Genomic DNA, 21,058 nt, shown 5'->3' with positions numbered 1-21,058 from the left:
ATTTAATCCAAAAGTGACTGACAGGGGAAGGGAATATAAAGCTGGATATACAGTCGTGGCCAAAGTTTTTGAGAATGACACAAATATTCATTTTCACAAAGTTTGCTGCCTCAATTTGTATGATGGCAATTTGCAAATACTCCAGAATGTTATGATGAGTGATCAGATGAATTGCAATTAATTGCAAAGTCCCTCTTTGCCATGCAAATGAACTGAATCCCCAAAAATATTTCCACTGCATTTCAGCCCTGCCACAAAAAGACCAGCTGACATCATGTCAGTGATTCCCTCGTTAACACAGGTGTGAGTGTTGACGAGGACAAGGCTGGAGATCACTCTGTCATGCTGATTGAGTTTGAATAACAGACTGGAAGCTGCAAAAGGAGGGTAGTGCTTGGAATCATTGTTCTTCCTCTGTCAACCATGGTTACCTGCAAGGAAACAAATGCCATCATCATTGCTTTGCACGAAAAGGGCTTCACAGGCAAGGATATTGCTGCCAGTAAGATTGCACCTGAATCAGCCATTTATCGGATCATCAAGAACTTCAAGGAGAGTGGTTCAATTGTTGTGAAGAAGGCCTCAGGGCATCCAAGAAAGTCCAGTAATCGCCAGGACCGTCTCATAAAATTGATTCAGCTGCGGGATCAGGGCACTACCAGCACAGAGCTTGCTCAGGAATGACAGCAGGCAGGTGTGAGTGCATCTGCACGCACAGTGAGAAAAGCCACTTCTCTCCAGGAAAAACATCAGGGACAGACTGATATTCTGCAAAAGGTACAGGGATTGGACTGCTGAGGACCGGGCTAAAGTCGTTTTCTCTGATGAATCCCCTTTCCGATTGTTTGGGGCATCTGGAAAAAAGCTTGTCTGGAGAAGACAAGGTGAGCGCTACCATCAGTCCTGTGTCATGCCAACAGTAAAGCATCTTGAGACCATTCATGTGTGGGGTTGCTTCTCAGCCAAGGGAGTGGGCTCACTCACAATTTTGCCTAAGAACACAGCCATGAATAAAGAATGGTACCAACACATCCTCTGAGAGCAACTTCTTCCAAACATCCAGGAACAGTTTGGTGACGAACAATGCCTTTTCCACCATGATGGAGCAACTTGCCATAAGGCAAAAGTGATAACTAAGTGGCTCGGGGAACAAAACATTGATATTTTGGGTCCATGGCCAGGAAACTCCCCAGACCTTAATCCCATTGAGAACTTGTGGTCAATCCTCAAGAGGCGGGTGGACAAACAAATACCCACAAATTCTGACAAACTCCAAGCATTGATTATGCAAGAATGGGCTGCCATCAGTCAGGATGTGACCCAGAAGTTAATTGACAGCATGCCAGGGCGGATTGCAGAGGTTTTGAAAAAGAAGGGTAACACTGCATATATTGACTCTTTGCATCAACTTCATGTAATTGTCAATAAAAGCTTTTGACACTTATGAAATGCTTGTATTAATACTTCAGTATTCCATAGTAACATCTGACAAAAATATCTAAAGATACTGAAGCAGCAAACTTTGTGGAAATTAATATTTGTGTCATTCCTGAAACTTTTGGCCACAACTGTAAATGTAGATATGGTTAAAGTGACTATGCATATATGATGAACAGAGAGTAGCAGTAGCATAAAAGAGGGGTTGGTGGGTGATGGGAGGCGGGACACAATGCAGATAGCCCGGTTAGCCAATGTGCAGGAGGACTGGTTGGTCGGCCCAATTGGGGTAGTATTACGTGAATGTATAGTTAAAGTGACTATGCATATGTGATAAACAGAGAGCAGCATCAGCGTAAAAGAGGGGTTGGGGGGCTCCCAATGCAAATAGTCCGGGTAGCCAGTTGATTACATGTTCAGGAGTCTTATGGCTTGGGGGTAAAAACTGTTGAGAAGCCTTTTTGTCCTAGACTTGGCACTCTGGTACCGGTTGCCATGTGGTACTAGAGAGAACAGCCTATGACTGGGGTGGCTGGGATCTTTGACAATTTTTAGGGCTTTCCTCTGACACCGCCTGGTGTAGAGGTCCTGGATGGTAGGCAGCTTAGCCCCAGTGATGTACTGGGCCGTACGCACTACCCTCTGTAGTGCCTTGCGGTCAGAGGCCGAACAATTGCCGTACCAGGCAGTGATGCAACCAGGATGCTCTCGATGTTGCAGCTGTAGAACATATTGAGGATCTCAGGACCCATGCCAAAACCTTTTAGTTTCCTGAGGGGTAATAGGCTTTGTCGTGCCCTCTTCACAACTGTCTTGGTGTGTTTGGACCATTCTAGCTTGTTGTTGATGTGGACACCAAGGAACATGAAGTTCTCAACCTGCTCCACTACAGCCCCGTAGATGAGAATGGGGGCATGCTCGGTCCTCCTTTTCCTGTAGTCCACAATTATCTCCTTAGTCTTGGTTATGTTGAGGGATAGGTTGTTATTCTGGCACCACCCGGCCAGGTCTCTGACCTCCTCCCTATAGGCTGTCTCGTTGTTGTCGGATATCAGGCCTACCACTGTTGTGTCATCTGCAAACATAATGATGGTGTTGGAGTCGTGCCTGGCCATACAGTCGTGGGTGAACAGGGAGTACAGGAGGGGACTGAGCATGCACCCCTGGGGAGCTCCAGTGTTGAGGATCAGCGTGGCAGATGTGTTGCTACCTACCCTCACCACCTGGGGGCGACCCGTCAGGAAGTCCAGGATCCAGTTGCAGAGGGAGGTGTTTAGTCCCAGGATTCTTAGCTTAGTGATGAGCTTTGAGGGTACTATGGTGTTGAACGCTGAGCTGTAGTCAAATCAAATCAAATGTATTTATATAGCCCTTCGTACATCAGCTGATATCTCAAAGTGCTGTACAGAAACCCTGCCTAAAACCCCAAACAGCAAGCAATGCAGGTGTAGAAGCACGGTGGCTAGGAAAAACTCCCTAGAAAGGCCAAAACCTAGGAAGAAACCTAGAGAGAAACCAGGCTATGAGGGGTGGCCAGTCCTCTCCTGGCTGTGCCGGGATGAATAGCATTCTCAATGAATCAATGAATAGCATTCTCACATAAGTGTTGCTTTTGTCCAGGTGGGAAAGGGCAGTGTGGTGTGCAATAGAGATTGCATCATCTGTGGAGAGAGAGATCAAGAAATAGAATCTCTACTTGATTACTACTGGAAGCACTACTGTTTTCCTATTGATCACTACAAAACTCAATCTTACCAACAATGGCCTGTTGAGGGATTCCTTGGCAACAGGTTAAAAAAATGTACGTTGAATGCGGAAGTATACTAATATGAAAATACTATACATTTGCACACAAACACACACTTATAAGCTAACATGATGAAAACAGAGGCTACATAGCTAACGTTACATAGGGCTAGCAAGCTGCTAAGCTAAACACAATAGATCTCTTTAACAATTGCTAAGACCTTTTTGGGTAGCAATTTTTTTGATGTAGTAAAACGTTATAATCAGCTAAACAATGACATGTAAGTATTCATAAAACATAAAGGAAAGTTAAACTTACAGATGGTGTCAGCCTAAGGGGTATAAAAGACAGGATGGAAGATGATAATATTTTATATAACACTAGCTAGCTAACAAAAAGCAACTTTTCTTCAACTCTTCTTCTGCAGTCACGGGCACAGGATGTGCAGCCACGAGCTGCAAAACTCTACTGCTCACTACTGAAACGTCAGTGCAGTTTGCCTGTAGTGTTTTGGCTACTTATTTACTACCAACATCAAGTAGTAGAATCTCTACCTGATTACTACTGGAAGCACTACTGTTTTCCTACTGAACACTACAAAACTCTACTTGAGTAGTGCATACATTATACAATTACTATACAATTCCTACAATTCCTAGATTTTGTATAGTAATTCAGTAGTACTTTATCATGAGGGATGTGAATTGGGTGGCTGTCCTTAATGTTCTTCTTGGCCTTCTATGACACCGGGTGCTGTAGATGTCATGGAGGGCAGGCAGTGTGCCCCTGGAGAGCCCTGTGTTTGCGGGTGGTGCAGTTGCCGTGCCAGGTAGTGATACAGCCCGACAGACGTTTCTCGATGGTGCATCTGTAGAAGTTTGTGAGGGTCTTGGGGGCCAAGCTGAATTTCTTCAGCTTCCTGAGGTTGAAGAGGTGCTCTTGCGCCTTCTTCACCATAGTGTCAGTGTGGAGGGACCATTTCAGGTCCTCAGTGAGGAACTTGAAACATTTTACCCTCTCCACTGCAGCCCTGTAGATGTGTATGAGGGCATGCTCTCTCTGTTGTGTCCTATAGCTACACTTTTACTGACAGGTACTGTTCTGGGGATAGATCACTGTCATCCTGAGATCTCACAGCACACATAGCCTAACCCATACACATCAGTCTACACATCGCTCTCTCTCGGTCTCTCTCGCTTTTGCTGAAGACATAACGGTCTGACTAAAAAAGATGGGGAGTGAATTGATGTAGTTCCATTGACAAAGGGGCAGATAAGGGGGGTGGGTAAGTTGTTGTATGTACTAGGGCTACTGCACATTGCCTGAAATGCACCTTGACCACACCCTGTCCCCCTATTTGACTGTGGGTGTCGATAAACGAGATGCATCAAGAAACACCAGAATGACACATGTTCCAACTGACTTATGCAGTTAAATCAAAGCTAGCCTATTCTGATATTTCACAGGCTCTACATGGGTTTACCTGGATGTGCCTTGCAATCACTCTTTCTCTTGTGAAGGACACACACACAAACACACACACTATACAGCAGCAGTGCCACCATCTGGCAGTTTTCTATACTGTATCTGTAACATTGCTACATAACACTGCCAATTTTCTAGTTTTGGGAATACAAATAATGATGTGTTTGCTGGTGTTTCACCCAGGTCAGTACAAATGGTTAATTCATGTCAATCTGCATTATCAAACATTTCCTGTGATTGTTCCCTATTGTTTTTTGCAGTCTTATGATTGAGATTGTATCATTCAATCAATGCTCCTGGCTTCCGTGTGGCACAGCGGTCTAAGGCACTGCATCTCAGTGCTATAAATTTCACTACAGACCCTGGTTTGATTCCAGGCTGTATCACAACCGGCCGTGATTGGGAATCTCATAGGGCAGCACACAATTGGCCCAGGGTTGTTTGAGTTTGGCTGGTGTAGGCCGTCATTGTAAATAAGAATGTGTTCTTAACTGACTTGCCTAAATAAAACAATTGTTACTACACTTCTTCCCAACCACTGAATATTCATCAACCATCCACACATAAATTATACTGCTAGTGGGCTGTAACCTATATAAAATTCTCTCTTGGACGAGTACAGGGCTAGCCTATCCCTACAGAAAGTTTTGTGGGAAAAAATACTGGTGAAAATGAAATTGGCAAGAGGGTGGAACTAATTAGTGCAAGAAAGAACGTTTTTCCTGGCGATAAACCTTTTAATCTAAATGAAAAAGGTGGACTATGTATGTGACAATACATGTAGCCTCATGTGCAACAAGTGGGTCATTTGAGAGAGATGAAGGTAGCTGAGCAATCAAGCTCGACATTATATTGATGAGAATCCATGGGAGTTGTGAGCGGGTCTTTATCCCGGTATTTGACGGACCGGAAATTGTTTAGAACGCCGTGTAAATGCTGCCGAGTGCCAGGGTTCCACTAGATAGCAGAGCCACAAAGTCAAAATGTTTATATGTAAGAATTCATGAAAACACAAATGAGCTTTTTGGTCTTAATTTAAGGTTAGGCATAATGTTTGCAATGTAGTTAAGGTTAGGTTTAAAATCATATTTTAATAAGATAAATTGTAGAAATAGGCGGGGTTAACGACTTTGTGGCTGTGGTAACTAGTGACGACCAGAGTGCCGGGAGATGCTCTCGTCGCAAGAGAAAACAAGCAGAGCAGCAGAAACATAAAATCCCAGAATCGAGGCCTATCGTGACAGGTAAGGAAGATTTGCAAACATGTTTGTGTAGTTGCTGTTTCTATAGAGGTTGGAGTTTGTTTAAGTACTTTTAATGTAAAGTTGGTAGCTGACGATGCCATCAACCAGAGATGCTAGCCAACTGATTAACGTTAGCTGTTTAGCCTAGCGCATTTTTCTGGGCGGTGGGTACCATAGCAACCGCTTAAGAAACAGGCATTATTCATGTAACTAGCAGCCAGACATGCTAACCAAGACGTGGCATTGAGATTAAACACTTGCATCTACAATGTTTGCAACCGATATGATTTAGAAAAGCATCGTTAGTAGTAATATTTTATGTTCCTTACTATTTTGTTGATGTTAACCAACTGTCACGGTCTTCCTTGGGTAGCTAACGCTACTTAAAAGCAATTGGCTAATAGTTAGCTTGTCAGTTGCCAGGCTGGTCAGACAGCTATCTCAAAGATGGAAGAAGGGTTAGTTACCAGTATTTGTGGCTAACTTTAGCATGCCTAGCTAGCTAGCTAGTGTCTGAGCTTAGTTAGCATGTGCAAACAAGCTAGCTAACAAAGTAGCTAGCCATCCGACTAACGTCAAGTATAACTACTGTAGCTAGCTAACACGTTCATTTGTGCTAACCAAAGATGATCTGCGCCAACGTAACGTTAGTGCAGGTTACAACCCCCCAAGGAGATGGTCATTTGGGGGGGGGGGGGGTGATTTAAAACAACCCATTCTGTTACCAAACTTTGCATCTGAAAAGTGTAAAATCTGACTCTCAGCATCATTCTGTTATCATGGAATTGCCCTAGAGCTAATGTAGCTAGCTGGTTATAGGCTCACACTTTTGGTGGGGGTTGTAACCTGTACTACATTAACACAGATAATCTTTGGTTAGCACAGATGAAAGTGTTAGCTAGCGAGCTATGTCTTTGACTTTAGTCAGATGGCTAGCTAGTTAGCATCATTCTGTTACCGTGGCCACAGACCGTATAGGCTTCGTCCATGGTCTTGAAGGACTTGGTAGGAAAGTGTTAAATAAAAGGCCATTGCCCCTCTCACTCCATTTCATTGGTGATTCTCACGAACCTTTCACTTGACAAAAAATCATCTTGGAATAGTAATATTAGGTTCTGTATTTATTTTTCATAATTATGTTTTGATCAGATATTATGCATTTTATCACAATCTCCAGAACCAACGTTACCAATGCAATAATGCTCATTATTTTACTGCAACAGTGTAAGTTAAACTATTAAGAAAATACATTTCTAATATTTCTTTACATTGCTCAACTAATGCAAAGGCCTCAATTAAACAACATTGAAAACAAGTATATTTAAAATTAAATTACAATTCATTTGTAATTTCTCATTACCGCAACCTTTTCTGAATGTTTATTTTTTTCTTCATTACTTGTGTATACATGTTAGTTTTATATCAGATTAAGTCAACATTATTAAAGTATGTTTTATTTTTCATATTATTTCCCCAAAATTGGTGCATTAACAGTAATTATAAGAATGTTTCGGTATTGATAGTTTGCCATTGGGCTCTTGGAGATTCATTAACCCAAAACATCAAACTGTGTTGTTTGATCATCTCAAATGAGTTGTATAATACTAAAATCACTGATCTTAATGCAACTGACTAGCATAAATATAAGTACTGTAATTATGGGCAATTACAGTATTTTCAAAAGTAAACTTAAGCATAAAAGTGACTTCTTTTGAAAAAGTAAATTCTCCCAGGTCTTCACAGATAATGTGGCTGTATTAGGATGTGGATATGTGTGGTTCTAAAGTATTATAGATGGGATCCTGTGGGCAAATGGCATAACATGATATGCCTATAAAGTATCTAGATATACTGTTTTGGGATATCAAACAGTATAGGTACGGTGGCTTGCGAAAGTATTCACCCCCTTGCCAATTTTGCTATTTTGTTGCCTTACAACTTGGAATTAAAATTGATTTTGGGGGAGTTTGTATCATCTGATTTACACATCATGCCTACCACTTTCAAAATATTTTTCCTTGTGAAACAAACAGGAAATAAGACCAAAAAAACTGAACTTGAGCGTGCATAACTATTCACCCCCCCCCCCCCCAAAGTCAATACATTGTAGAGTCACCTTTTGCAGCAATTACAGCTGAAAGTATCTTGGGGTATGTCTCTAAGCTTGGCACATCTAGCAACTGGGATTTGTTTTCTCCCATTCTTCAAGGCAAAACTGCTCCAGCTCCTTCAAGTTGGATGGGTTCTGCTGGTCACACAGATTCTCAATTGGATTGAGGTCTGGGCTTTGACTAGGCTATTCCAATACATTTAAATGTTTCCTCTTAAACCACTCGTGTATTGCTTTAGCAGTATGCTTAGGGTCATTTTCCTGCTGGAAGGTGAACCTCCATACCAGTCTCAAATCTGGAAGACTGAAACCGGTTTCCCTCAAGAATTTCCCTGTATTTAGCGCCATCCATCATTCCTTCAATTCTGACCAGTTTCTCAGTCCCTGCTGATGAAAAACATCCCCACAACATGATGATACTGCCACCACCATTCTTCACTGGGATGGTGTTCTCGGAGTGATGAGGGATGTTGGGTTTGCGCCGGACATAGCATTTTCCTTGATGGCCAAAAAGCTAAATTTTAGTCTCATCCGACCAGAGTACCTTCTTCCATATGTTTGGGGAGTCTCCCACATGCCTTTTGGTGAACACCAAATGCGTTTGCTTGTTTTTTTTCTTTAAGCAATGGCTTTTTTCTGGCCACTCTTCCATAAAGCCCAGCTCTGTGGAGTGTGCAGCTTAAAGTGGCCCTATGGACAGATACTCCAATCTCTGCAGTGGAGCTTTGCAGCTCCTTCAGTGTTATCTTTGGATTTATCAGTGGTGACTGTGTTACCTAGCCTCAGTACAGTGGGCAGCTGGGAGGAGGTGCTCTTGTTCTCCATGGACTTTACAGTGTCCCAGAACTTTTTGGAGTTTGAGCTACAGGATGCAAATTTCTGCTTGAAAAAGCTGGACTTTGCTTTTCTGACTGACTGCGTGTATTAGTTCCTGACTTCCCTGAACAGTTGAATATCGCGGGGACTATTCAATGTTATTGCAGTCCGCCACGGGATGTTTTTGTGCTGGTCGAGGGCAGTCAGGTCTGGAGTGAACCAAGGGCTATATCTGTTCTTAGTTCTGCATTTTTTTTGAACGGAGCATGCTTATCTAAGCTGTTGAGCAAGTCACTTTTAAAGAAAGGCATCCTCAACTGACGGGATGAGGTCAATATCCTTCCAGAATACCTGGCCCAGGTTGATTAAAGGCCTGCTCACAGAAGTGTTTTAGGGAGCGTTTGACAGTGATGAGGGGTGGTCGTTTGACTGCGGGCCCGTAGCGGATACAGGCAATGAGGCAGTGATCGCTGAGATCCTGGTTGAAGACAGCGGTGTATTTGGAGGGCCAGTTGGTCAGGATAACGTCTATGCGCGTGCCCTTGTTTACAGATTTAGGGTTGTACCTGGTGGGTTCCTTGATGATTTGTGTGAGATTAAGGGCATCTAGCTTAGATTGTAGGACTGCCGGGGTGTTAAGCATATCCCAGTGTAGGACTGCCGGGGTGTTAAGCATATCCCAGTTTAGGTCACCTAACAGAACAAACTCTGAAGCTAGATGGGGGGCGATCAATTCACAAATGGTGTCCAGGGCACAGCTGGGAGCTGAGGGGGGTCGGTAGCAGGCAGCAAAAGCGAGAGACTTATTTCTGGAGAGTAATTTTTAAAATTAGTAGTTCGAACTGTTTGGGTATGAGCCAGCAAAGTAATGTCATACTTTCCAGGTCATCTCTGCAGTAGAACTGCCAAAGGGGGCGGAGTTGCAGTCAATCTTGGCAGAAAATGTTATAGTTTGGTATGGAAATCTCCAAATTTTTGGTGTCCTTCCTAAGCCAGGATTCAGACACGGCAAGGACATCAGGGTTGGCAGAGTGTGCTAAAGCAGCGAGTAAAACAAACTTAGGGAGGAGGCTTCTGATGTTGACATGAGGGTGCCTGGGGACATGCAGGGTCTGGGTTTACCTCCACATCACCCGCAGAACAAAGGAGGGGTAGTATGAGGGTGCGGCTAAAGGCTATCAAAACTGGTCGCCTAGAGCGTTGCATTAAGGAGAAGTATATCTCTAATTCCATGTATAACACTTGTATTTTCATCAACATTTATGATGAGTATTTCTGTAAATTAATATGGCTCTCTGCAAAATCACAGCATGTTTTGGAACTACTGAACGTAGTAACGCGCCAATGTACAATTACTTTCTTTGATATAAATATGCACTTTATCGAACAAAACATACATGTATTGTGTAACATGAAGTCCTATGAGTGTCATCTGATGATCATCAAAGGTTAGTGATTCATTTTATCTTTATTTGTGCTTTTTGTGACTCCTCTTTGGCTGGAAAAATGGCTGTGTTTTTCTGTGGCTTGGTGGTGACCTAACAATCGTTTGTGGTGCTTTCGGTGTAAAGCCTTTTTGAAATCACACTGTGGCTGTATTAACGAGAATTTTATCTTTAAAATGGTGTAAAATACTTGTATGCTTGAGGAATTTTAATTATGAGATTTGTTGTTTTGAATTTGTCGCCCTGCACTTTCACTGGCTGTTGTTGAGGTGGGACGCTACCGTCCCAGAGAGGTTAAACGGAACCCAAACCGGCTCGCGTGCGCCATTGTGCATACATTTATTTTGTCCCCCTACACCAACGTGATCATGACAAGCAGGTTAAAATATCAAAACAAACTCTGAATCAATGACATTAATTTGGAGACAGGTCGAAAAGCATTAAACATGTATGGCAATTTAGCTAGTTAGCTTGCACTTGCTAGCTACTTTGTCCTATTTAGCTAGCTGTTGCTAGCTCATTTGTCCTGGGATATAAACATTGAGTTATTTTACCTGAAATGCACAAGGTCCTCTACTTTGACAATTAATCCACACACAAAGCGGTCAACCAAATCGTTTCTAGTCATCTCTCCTCTTTCCAGGCTTTTTCATCTTTGAACTTATATGGTGATTGGCATCTACACTTTCATAGTATTACCACGACAACCGGCAAAACAGTTAGTCTTTCAATCACCCACCAATGAGACGGCATGTGGGTACCTGCTTCTATAAGTCAATGAGGAGATGGGAGAGACAGGACTTGCAGCGCGATCTGTGTCAGAAATAGGAACGACTTCTATTTTAGCACTTGACAACGCAGACGCTCGTTGGCACAATAATTGAATAATATATATGCCTACATTTATTTTGCAACTCTTGTGTCGGTGTGGTCAGCCTATTAGTGTATGTAAATTTCTGACCGACTGGAATTGTGATACAGTGAAATCTGTCTGTAAACAATAGTTGGAAAAATGACTTGTGTCATGCAAAGTAGATGTCCTAACCAACTTGCCAAAACTATACTTTGTTAACAAGAAATTTGTGGAGTGTTTGAAAAACTAGTTTATTTAAATATATATACATATATGAGATCATGTGACACTTAGATTGCACACAGGTGGACTTTATTTAACTCATTATCTGACTTTAAGGTAATTGGTCGCACCAGGTCTTATTTAGGGGCTACATAGCAAAGGGGGTAAAAACATAATCACGCACCACTTTACTCTTCTTTTATTTATTTTTTGAAACTGTTTTTTTTTTTTTTCACTTCACCAATTTGGACTATTTTGTGTATGTCCATGACATGAAATCCAAATGACAGGTTATAATTTAGCAAAATAGGAAAAATGCTAAGGGGGTTGAATACTTTTGCAAGGCACTGTATGTGCTAAAACAGGTACACATCAAAATGGTGGATATCCTCCTTTTTAAGTGGTGGGGTTGCTCTTTGCTGAAACACAAACTCCAGATCATGGCTTTATGTAAATTAAATGTGGTTTATACACCCATATTTCTTGACGACTCCTACTTAATCAAATAACTAATGTTTTACAAAAAAATCTATAATGGGTGTAAGCAGTGGTCCTAGTAAGTAATTAAAGTTACTAGCGCACCCAATGACTGTACATTAGAATTAGCTTATTATCAATGCCGAAATGAAGGGTCTCCTGATCAAAACAGAACTAAAAATGTTTCGGTAATGAGAGCGAGCCCCTTAGCTCAGCCTGCAAGTAATAGGAGACAGCCATTTATAAGTCAGCAAATAATTGACCACATAAGAGGTCGACCGATTATGATTTTTCAACACCGATACTGATTTATTGGAGGACCAAAAAAGCCGATACCAATTAATCGGCCGTTTTTGTTTTTTACATTTATGTAATAATGACAATTACAACAATACTGAACGAACACTTATTTTAACTTAATATAAAACATCAATAAAATATCTAACTGACTTGCCTAGTTAAATAAAGGTATTTAAAAAAACGGCAAATCGGCGCCCAAAAATACAGATTTCTGATTGTTATGAAAACTTGAAATCGGCCCTAATTAATCGGCCATACCAATTTTAATCGGTCGGCCTCTAGACCACATCACTGAAGCCCATTCATGCCTCCATTTAAGTAATTAATGGAACTCCACGTTTTTCCCAATTTGAGCTTTTTTAGCCATTTCGGTAATGAGAAGGTCATGTGTAGTAAAGGCGTTTGAGAATAAGATCCTCATTCTAAAGGCATATAAATTAAGAAATTAAATGAACTTGTGCTCATCTAAGGATATCCACGATGCATCATTGGAGTTTTGGGCCTCCCGGGTGGCGCAGTGGTAAAGGGCGCTGTACTGCAGCGCCAGCTGTGCCACCAGAGACTCTGGGTTCGTGCTCAGGCTCTGTCGTAACCGGCAGCGACTGGGAGGTCCGTGGGGCGACGCACAATTGGCCTAGCGTCGCCCGGGTTAGGGAGGGTTTGGCCGGTAGGGATATCCTTGTCTCATCGCGCACCAGCGGGCCGGGCGCAGTGAGCGCTAACCAAGGTTGCCAGGTGCACAGTGTTTCCTCCGACACATGCGCACTGTGTTAAGAAGCAGTGCGGCTTGGTTGGGTTGTGTATCGGAGGATGCATAACTTTCAACCTTCATCTCTCCCGAGCCCGTACGGGAGTTGTAGCGATGAGACAAGATTGCAGCTACCAAAAAACAATTGGATACCACGAAATTGGGGAGAAAAAGGGGTAAAAAAATGAAATACAGTTATTGGAGTTTTTACAGCAACTTCAAAAAGTGATACGGTGATAAGAAACACGTCCACAAACTATATATTTATTACATAAAAACAGTCATGTAAACTGATACTAGTTCACCATTTTTATGATTTATGGACAAACTGTTTTATTCAAGTAAGTTAGAAAAACCTAGTAAAATTGGATAAAATGACCTAATCTAGATGCATTTCGGTAATGAGAATTTGGGGTGAAAATGTAAAATATATTTTTAAATAAGCCACTGTGCCCCATAAACTAGGCATCTTAGTCTTCAGAATGATAGTTGCAGATGCATCATGGGTTTTCTAACTCAATTTGGCTACCCGTCTGCTGAAATTGCTGGACTTCGCTCAATGAGGGTCAGTTGCACTTCATGAATTTTAAGCTACTATGCATTTCCTGGAACTGTGTCGTTATGTTTACAGAGTGAAGAACTGTGATTTTTAGAGGTTCTCCTCTGTTTGTTTTTCCGTCAGTTAACTGGTGTTAGAATGGATGACGACTGCAATGGCCATCCCTACATGTCAGGTAAGTGTATGGAGGGCAGGGCATGGACAGTCCTTTGTAAACTCAGCAAAAAAAAGAAACGTCGCTTTTTCAGGACCCTGTCTTACGAAGATAATTTGTAAAAATCCAAATAACTTCACAGATCTTCATTGTAAAGGAGTTAAACAAGGTTTCCCATGCTTTTTCAATGAACCATAAACAATTAATGAACATGCACCTGTGTAACGGTCGTTAAGACACTAACCGCTTACAGACTGTTGGCAATTAAGGTCACAGTTATGAAATCTTAGGACAATAAGAGGCCTTTCTACTGACTCTGGAAAAACCCCAAAAGAAAGATTCCCAGGGTCCCTGCTCATCTGCGTGAACGTGCCTTAGGCATGCTGCAAGGAGGCATGAGGACTGCAGATGTGGCCACGGCAATAAATTGCAATGTCTGTACTGTGAGACGCCTAAGACTGCGCTACAGGGAGACGGGATGGACAGCTGATCGTCCTTGTAGTGGCAGACCAAGTGTAACAACACCTGCACAGGATCGGTACATCCGAACATCACACCTGTGGGAGAGGTACAGGATGGCAACAACTGCCCGAGTTACACCAGGAACACACAATCCCTCCATCAGTGCTCAGACTGTCCGCAATAGGCTGAGAGAGGCTGCACTGAGGGCTTGTAGACCTGTTGTAAAAGACAGGTCCTCACCAGACATCACCGGCAACTACGTCGCCTATGGGCACAAACCCACCGTTGCTGGACCAGACAGGACTGGCAAAAAGTGCTCTTCTCTGACGAGTCAAGGTTTTATCTCACCAGGGGTGATGGTCGGATTCAAGTTTATTGTCGAAGGAATGAGCGTTACAGAGGCCTGTACACTGGAGCGGGATCGAGGTGGAGGGTCCATCATGGTCTGGGGGCGGTGTATCACAGTATCATCGCACTGAGCTTGTTGTCATTGCAGGCATCTCAATGCTGTGCGTTACAGGGAAGACATCCTCCTCCCTCATGTGGTACCCTTTCTGCAGGGTCATCCTGACATGACCCTCCAGCATGACAATGCAACCAGCCATACTGCTCGTTCTGTGCGTGATTTCCTGCAAGACAGGAACGTTAGTGTTCTGCCATGGCCAGCGACAAGCCCAGATCTCAATCCCATTGAGCACGTCTGGGACCTGTTGGATCGGAGGGTAAGGGCTAGGGCCCCCCCCCCCAGAAATGTCTGGGAACTTGCAGGTGCCTTGGTGGAAGAGTGGAGTGACATCTCACAGCAAGAACTGGAAAATCTGGTGCAGTCCATGAGGAGGAGATGCACTGCAGTACTTAGTATCTGGTGTGGCCACCAGCTGCATTGACACTTACTTTTCCCCCCCCCATTCCCCCCTTTGTTCAGGGACACATTATTCCATTTCTGTTAGTCACATGTTGGTGGAACTTGTTCGGTTTGTCTGTTGTTGAATCTTATGTTCATACAAATATTTACACATGTTAAGTGTGCTTAAAATAACTGCAGTTGACAGTGAGGACGTTTCTTTTTTTGCTGAGTTTATTAGCGGACTTACTGACCTTATGGTTGTGATATTATCGAGATGAATGAACTGTCAGTAGGCCTACATAATTTTGTGTGTGTGGACAGCAGGCAGTGGAGACTCTTCGATGGAGAGGGAGTTTTCAGGGGCCCTTGGAGGCCCCACAGTGAGCACCCCCAACAGCCAGCACACTTCTCCCAGCCGCTCTCTTAGTGGTAAGTTCCAATTTGTCAATTCCTTTGTCATTGTAGTACAAGTACTGAACTTTATTATTCCCAAGGGAGAGTATGGTAGTTGGTTTTATGGCTCAGATGTTTTTGTTTTACTTTAGCAAGCACATCCGTGTTTCTGCTCACATCATATGTCCCTCTCCTGGTCTAAACCCTGTCTCTCTCCAGCCAACTCCATCAAAGTGGAGCTGTACAGTGATGAGGAGCCGGGCCGCGGCACGGGGCCAGAGGATGAGAGAGGGGACAGGGTGGAGGAGGGGGGTTCTGAGCAGGGAGGAGAGGCCGGAGGAGGGGGCTACAGGGAGCTGGCCAGTCCAGAGCCCATGTCACCAGGAGGTGCCATCCGGCTGCCCAACGGAAAACTCAAGTGTGACATCTGTGGGATGATCTGCATCGGGCCCAACGTCCTCATGGTGCACAAACGCAGCCACACAGGTGACTGATCAATTGATTGAGTGATTGATTGATTAGTCCTTTATACAAAAAGATGAGGTTAGTTTGTTGCAAAGATCTGCCCCGAAACCAGGTTGACATTGTAATTTGGGCACGTGACTGGGAGCGAAACTGGTTTGTACGGAGTCGGGGGTGTAAACTGGTATGTGCCTCCTCCAGGTGAGCGGCCATTCCAGTGTAATCAGTGTGGGGCCTCTTTCACCCAGAAGGGGAACCTGCTGCGTCACATTAAGCTGCACTCGGGGGAGAAGCCTTTTAAATGTCCCTTCTGCAGCTACGCATGCCGCAGACGGGACGCTCTTACAGGCCACCTCCGCACTCACTCGGGTGAGAGGGATATACATACTGTACACACACACACACACACACTTGGGTGAGGAAAAGAGGGTCTGAGTTGAGCATGTCAGTTCCTGAGCAAAAGACGCAGTCCTAGAGTTCTGTATGTATTAAAGGTATGTTGACTTTGTCCCCAGTATCGTCTCCCACAGTGGGGAAGCCCTATAAGTGTAGTTACTGTGGCCGCAGCTACAAGCAGCAGAGCACCCTGGAAGAGCACCGTGAACGCTGCCACAGCTACCTGCAGAGCCTGGAGACACAGCAGCCAGCCAGCGCTCACACTCAAGGTAGTGGAGAAATAACACGTACACACATACTCACACACTGCAAGTTACTGCTTCTATCTATGGTGTGATCATATCTTTTATAGAAGAGGAGCTGAGGGACCTGGAGTTCATGCCTGACAACCTGCTGCAACCTTCCTCAGACAAGATGGCGTTCATCGATCGGCTAGCCCACAGCATCACCAAACGCAAGAGATCCACACCACAGAAATTTGTAGGTAAGCAGTTATTTGGAATTTGTTTATGGGGAGGTGAGCAAAGACACCACTCACACACAGGTAACACAAAGGGTACAAGATCATTCATGACATCAGGTGTCAGTTTAAAAGTAATGAAGACCTACCTGCACATCACTAGTTCCTCCCTATGAGTTGTGGTACCGTGTGATTCCATGCCTATCTGCCCTGCAGGACAAAAGCACATGCGCCTCAGTCTGGCCGACACGCCTTATGAGCTCAGAACCGCCTTCGACAAAGACGGGGTTATGCACCACGGTGGTCTGGAGCAGCCACACTACGCTAGCCTAGGAGGAGGGTACCTGGGGGGACAGGGAGTTGGAAGTGGTGGTGGATCTGAAGGCCTCCGACCCCTACGCTTGCCTCTCCCTCACCCCTCTTGCCTGTCGGAGCTCCGGCCGGTCATCAGTTCGGCTCACACCCCCATGGCTACGCTGGGGCCGAGGCTAGACTGCACTGGGGCCGGGGCTGGCCTAGGGTCCACGGGTGTGGGAGGCAGGGAGGCTGCAGAGGGCCACGAGGACCTGCCCCCTGGACGCAGCCACGGCCCGTCACCTAGCAACGGTTGCCAGGACTCCACGGACACAGAGAGCATGCCGGATGAAGTGTTTAGCAGTGTAGCGCCTGCCCTGCCGCTCCACAACAACCACAATCACCACAACGTCCAACACCTCCACTCCAACCACCACCCTCCCCCTCCACCCCTACTGCACCACAGGGGCATGGACAGCCCAAGCCATGCCAAAGACGGGGATGGAGAGAGGGACAGGGAGGAGGGTGGCCACCCTGCTTTCCCCCCTCCCCCTGCCCTGGCCCCAGGCTCCCCCACCTCAAGGCAGGCGTTTCGGGTGGTGGATGGAGAGGGGCACACAGTGCGCTCTTTCCGCTGTGAGCACTGCCGTGTGCTCTTCCTGGACCACGTTATGTTCACAATCCACATGGGCTGCCACGGCTTCCGCCAGCCCTTTGAGTGCAACATCTGTGGCCACCGCAGCCAGGACCGCTATGAGTTCTCCTCCCACATTGTCCGCGGAGAGCACCTGCCAGGCTGAGGCTGGCTGGATGGCCCCCTTACTTAGGGCTGTTTTTACTCTGAGAGAAGGGCCTGGTTGGGTTTGGTCTGCACTGCATCACAAGAGGGGGTAGAAGGGGAAGGGTAGTAAAAAATAAATAAAAATAACTGCTTTTTGTAAATGATTTGTACACAAGCATTGATACTGATATCACATAAACCTCAACTTCAAATAGGCACACTAGAATGGCTCAATTGCGTCACCTAAAAAAAAAAGGGAGAATCCTCACTACTCTGAATACACTTTTCAAAATGTATGAATTCTTGCCAGAAAATGCTAAGATGAAGAGTAAATGCACTTTTCTATCCTCAGAAGTGCCTTTCTCTGGTGTGGTCTGTCTACCTTTCCTCTCTTATCCGGGTAAAAAACCGGGCGCACAAAACAGTGATGCTACTAGCTAGACAATGTGATTTATATCGGACTTTGTTTTCCTCTACTGCACTTTAATCAAGATTTTATCAAAAATTTATAATGCAAGAAAACAAACAAACAGTTGTCAATGTGCACTTCGTTGTGCTTGCAAGCTGTAGTCAGACATCAGTAGTCGTCTTTAGATGCCATTAGGCTTCCTCGGAATTTGTCCGTTTAACAAAGCCCTATTTGAAAAGCACTTTGAAAAATCTATTCCATTCCCTAACATGCTTAGTCCCTGGTGGTGTGGCAGACAGACAGTGTTGTGTAAGATTGTGTATTTGATGTATAGTAGGTCATGTATTTTAATAACAGTTGCGGTGCAGGCCAGGCCCAGGATCCCAAGTCAAATAGTAAGAAGGATTTGAGGGGTTGGCCTCAAATGAGTGCACTTTCCAATTTCAGTTTGTGTGTGTTGGTTCTTTTGGAAGTTTAGTAAGTTAAATGAGAGCGAGTTGAAGGCTATTATCAGTGTGAATGTTGTGGGGTGGAATGGGGTACGGTATGTTTGTTTTTGTTTAATTTGATTGCTTTTGTTGCACTGAGATATAATTATATTAAACTATTTTATAGAGGTTATTTATGGCCTGCACATTTCTCTGTGCAGTGTGTTGAAAGAAAGAAATATTTTTTTTAAATTGATCTCCACAAAAGGAGAGCCACTGCCACTATTTTGGAGTTGACTTCAACAAAGGGTGGAGATTGTTGGCAATTTTAGAAGGTCCCTGATATCCCAATGTGTTGCTTACTATGAAACAAACCAAAACCAATATTATTTATTTAAGTGAGACTTAAAACAATTGTTGTATATTCATTGTATTGTGCCTTTCATGACATTGACCTTGCTGACAATTCTTGCCAATATACATTTTTCCACCCATAAAGATATCATTGACGTTACATGAAATATCCCAGCTGGCCCTGCTAAATGCCCAAGCTGAATCCAAAATTTCCCTCTACTATAATCACACATTTTAATTTGCAGTCACTAATTTCTTAAGTGGCCTAATGTAGATATACAATTTATAACATCATCCCAAAAGGAAAGAGACAAAGACATGTTAAAGAGAATAACTTTTCATATGTGAAAGGTTTAGAAATAAGTACACGTGCATGAGATTGTTTGTCACCTGCTGCTAAGGCATGAATGTGTGTGTGTGTGTGTGTGTGTGTGTGTGTGTGTGTGAGACCACAGTTGTCGGTGGTTAAGATTGAGAAGGTGATTCTTCAGAAGTGACTTTGAAATGCTTGTTTTTGTTCAATGATTTTCTTTCTTTCTCATCAGACTTGTAATTGTTGTTTTTTATAGAGAGCACTGACGTTGGTAAACATTTTCCTTGGAATCAGGAAGCATTCAGATCCTTTCAGGCAACTTTGACCAAGGGAACGTGATGAATACACAATTTATGAATGAAAAGAAACAGTTTGGGCAGTTGTGGACCTACTCTTTTACCCAATCTCTTAGTCTTCATGTTGAATGAACTTGGAAGCCTGTAGGATTTATAGTTCTTGATTAGGGCCCAGAGTTTCCCATGGTCAAGCAAAACTCCTGGCCCTACTCGTGACACAGATTAAGTATGAGAGACAGGAAAATCTGCTGTGGCTGTGGGATTTTTTTTTTTTTTTTTTTTATAAATGTGAAACTCTTTACCTCAAATGATAATTGCCTCTGTCGGGAGTATGGGTTTGGTGATGTTTGAATTTTTCTGTGGTTAATTTGAAAGTTTTTAAATTGGTTTTGGCAGCCCTGTATCTTCACTTCATTTAATATTGAATTAATCTTACAAAAAAGGAATGTGCTTTGAAGTGGACTGTATACAAGAAAATGCCTCATCCCAATGTCAGAAAAGACACAATCTTCTTAAACAATTACATAGCACTGAAATTGTACTGAATTACAGGGCATAGTTGCACTTAATCAGTTGCATTAAACTTCATCTGTAATGCTGTTCTAAACGTAATGCCTTATGAACGGATATGTAATTACTGTTCAAAGTAGAGAAATTATATATCTAATGTAATCTGAAATGGTTGGATTACTGAATTGACGTGGAAATTCTGCATTGATCGTTTGACGGCAGTTCCTGGAAGAGCAGGTTTAGGTGTTTCTGTGTGTAAATCTTGCTATTGTGCCTTTGCCCCCCGCTCCCCCTCCCTCCCCCTCTTAGGTTTTCACTGTTTGATGTTGGCTACATCAGATTTGAGGACAGAACACTTGGCCATGGGTCTTGAAAGCTCAATAAACGGTAACACAAATTGATGTCATATGCTAGGTTTCCATCAAATTGGTGAAAGATTTTAATGTGAATATTCAAACATCCGCATAAAGAAAAATGTGAATTTACCCGCCAGTGGTGCATTTCCACCAAACTGACTTATTGCAGATATAAATCAGTGCGTGATGACGTAGTGCACAATGTACTTTTTCGCTTAAGTTTATGTACCGAATAAAAAAAATCCAATGTTCAATGTGTTTCCATCGCATTTTCAATTCTACTGATAGTTTTATCACAAACTGTTACATTAAATAGCAACTGTGCTTATTCTGGTCTTATCACTTGCGCCCTAGCCGACACCTTGCAGTTCAGGTAGGTTAGTCTACAAACATGAGATTATTATGATTTAAGCGTTACAATATTTGTTTGTCAAGCATCGATCATGTCGCCAGAATAAGACCCTCAAGCTCATACCGTGCACTTCCACCAGCCTGTGAAGTTCAGAACTTATTTCATCTGTAACCTAATAAACTGCATGGTTTCCAGAGTCGTAGTGGGAGGACCACACACTGTGTCATCACGTGACTCCCAAGTTTACTACCATATGATAGTTATATCAATATTTGCGCATAAAGGTGTTTCCACTGCCATTTCTCGCATACATTTTACCAACACAAAAAGGTCCCACCATGTCAAAAG

The 21,058-nt window shown here is 43.5% G+C and overlaps 1 protein-coding gene across 3 annotated transcripts; it reads left to right on the top strand.

Annotated features, from left to right (window-relative positions):
* The first annotated feature begins 5,648 nt into the window (after positions 1-5,648).
* On the top strand, positions 5,649-19,806 carry LOC124003397 (zinc finger protein Eos-like). 3 transcript variants are annotated; one of them, XM_046311622.1, is made up of 8 exons: positions 5,649-5,913; positions 13,567-13,618; positions 15,228-15,335; positions 15,519-15,785; positions 15,963-16,130; positions 16,277-16,426; positions 16,510-16,641; positions 16,834-19,806. In XM_046311622.1, exons 2-8 carry the CDS (start codon positions 13,582-13,584, stop codon positions 17,709-17,711), a joined length of 1,740 nt encoding a protein of 579 aa, XP_046167578.1. In that variant the 5' UTR covers positions 5,649-5,913; positions 13,567-13,581; the 3' UTR covers positions 17,712-19,806. The 3 variants fall into 3 exon arrangements, with proteins under 3 accessions (XP_046167578.1, XP_046167580.1, XP_046167579.1); XM_046311623.1 differs by having other exon boundaries at positions 5,651-5,913; positions 15,231-15,335; XM_046311624.1 differs by lacking the exon at positions 15,963-16,130.
* Positions 19,807-21,058: the final 1,252 nt, after the last annotated feature.

The sequence above is a fragment of the Oncorhynchus gorbuscha genome, linkage group LG18 (assembly GCF_021184085.1).
Source record: "Oncorhynchus gorbuscha isolate QuinsamMale2020 ecotype Even-year linkage group LG18, OgorEven_v1.0, whole genome shotgun sequence".
NCBI lineage: Eukaryota > Metazoa > Chordata > Actinopteri > Salmoniformes > Salmonidae > Oncorhynchus > Oncorhynchus gorbuscha.
Note: the sequence above shows the minus strand (reverse complement) of the source record. Positions and strands in the feature narration are given on the sequence as shown.

Coding starts and splice junctions, on each gene's coding strand:
- LOC124003397 (XM_046311622.1), top strand. CDS start 13,582: ATGGATGACGACTGCAATGGCCATCCCTACATGTCAG. Junction 13,619..15,227: donor TGGCCATCCCTACATGTCAG/GTAAGTGTATGG, acceptor GTGTGTGGACAG/CAGGCAGTGGAGACTCTTCG. Junction 15,786..15,962: donor GCACAAACGCAGCCACACAG/GTGACTGATCAA, acceptor TGCCTCCTCCAG/GTGAGCGGCCATTCCAGTGT.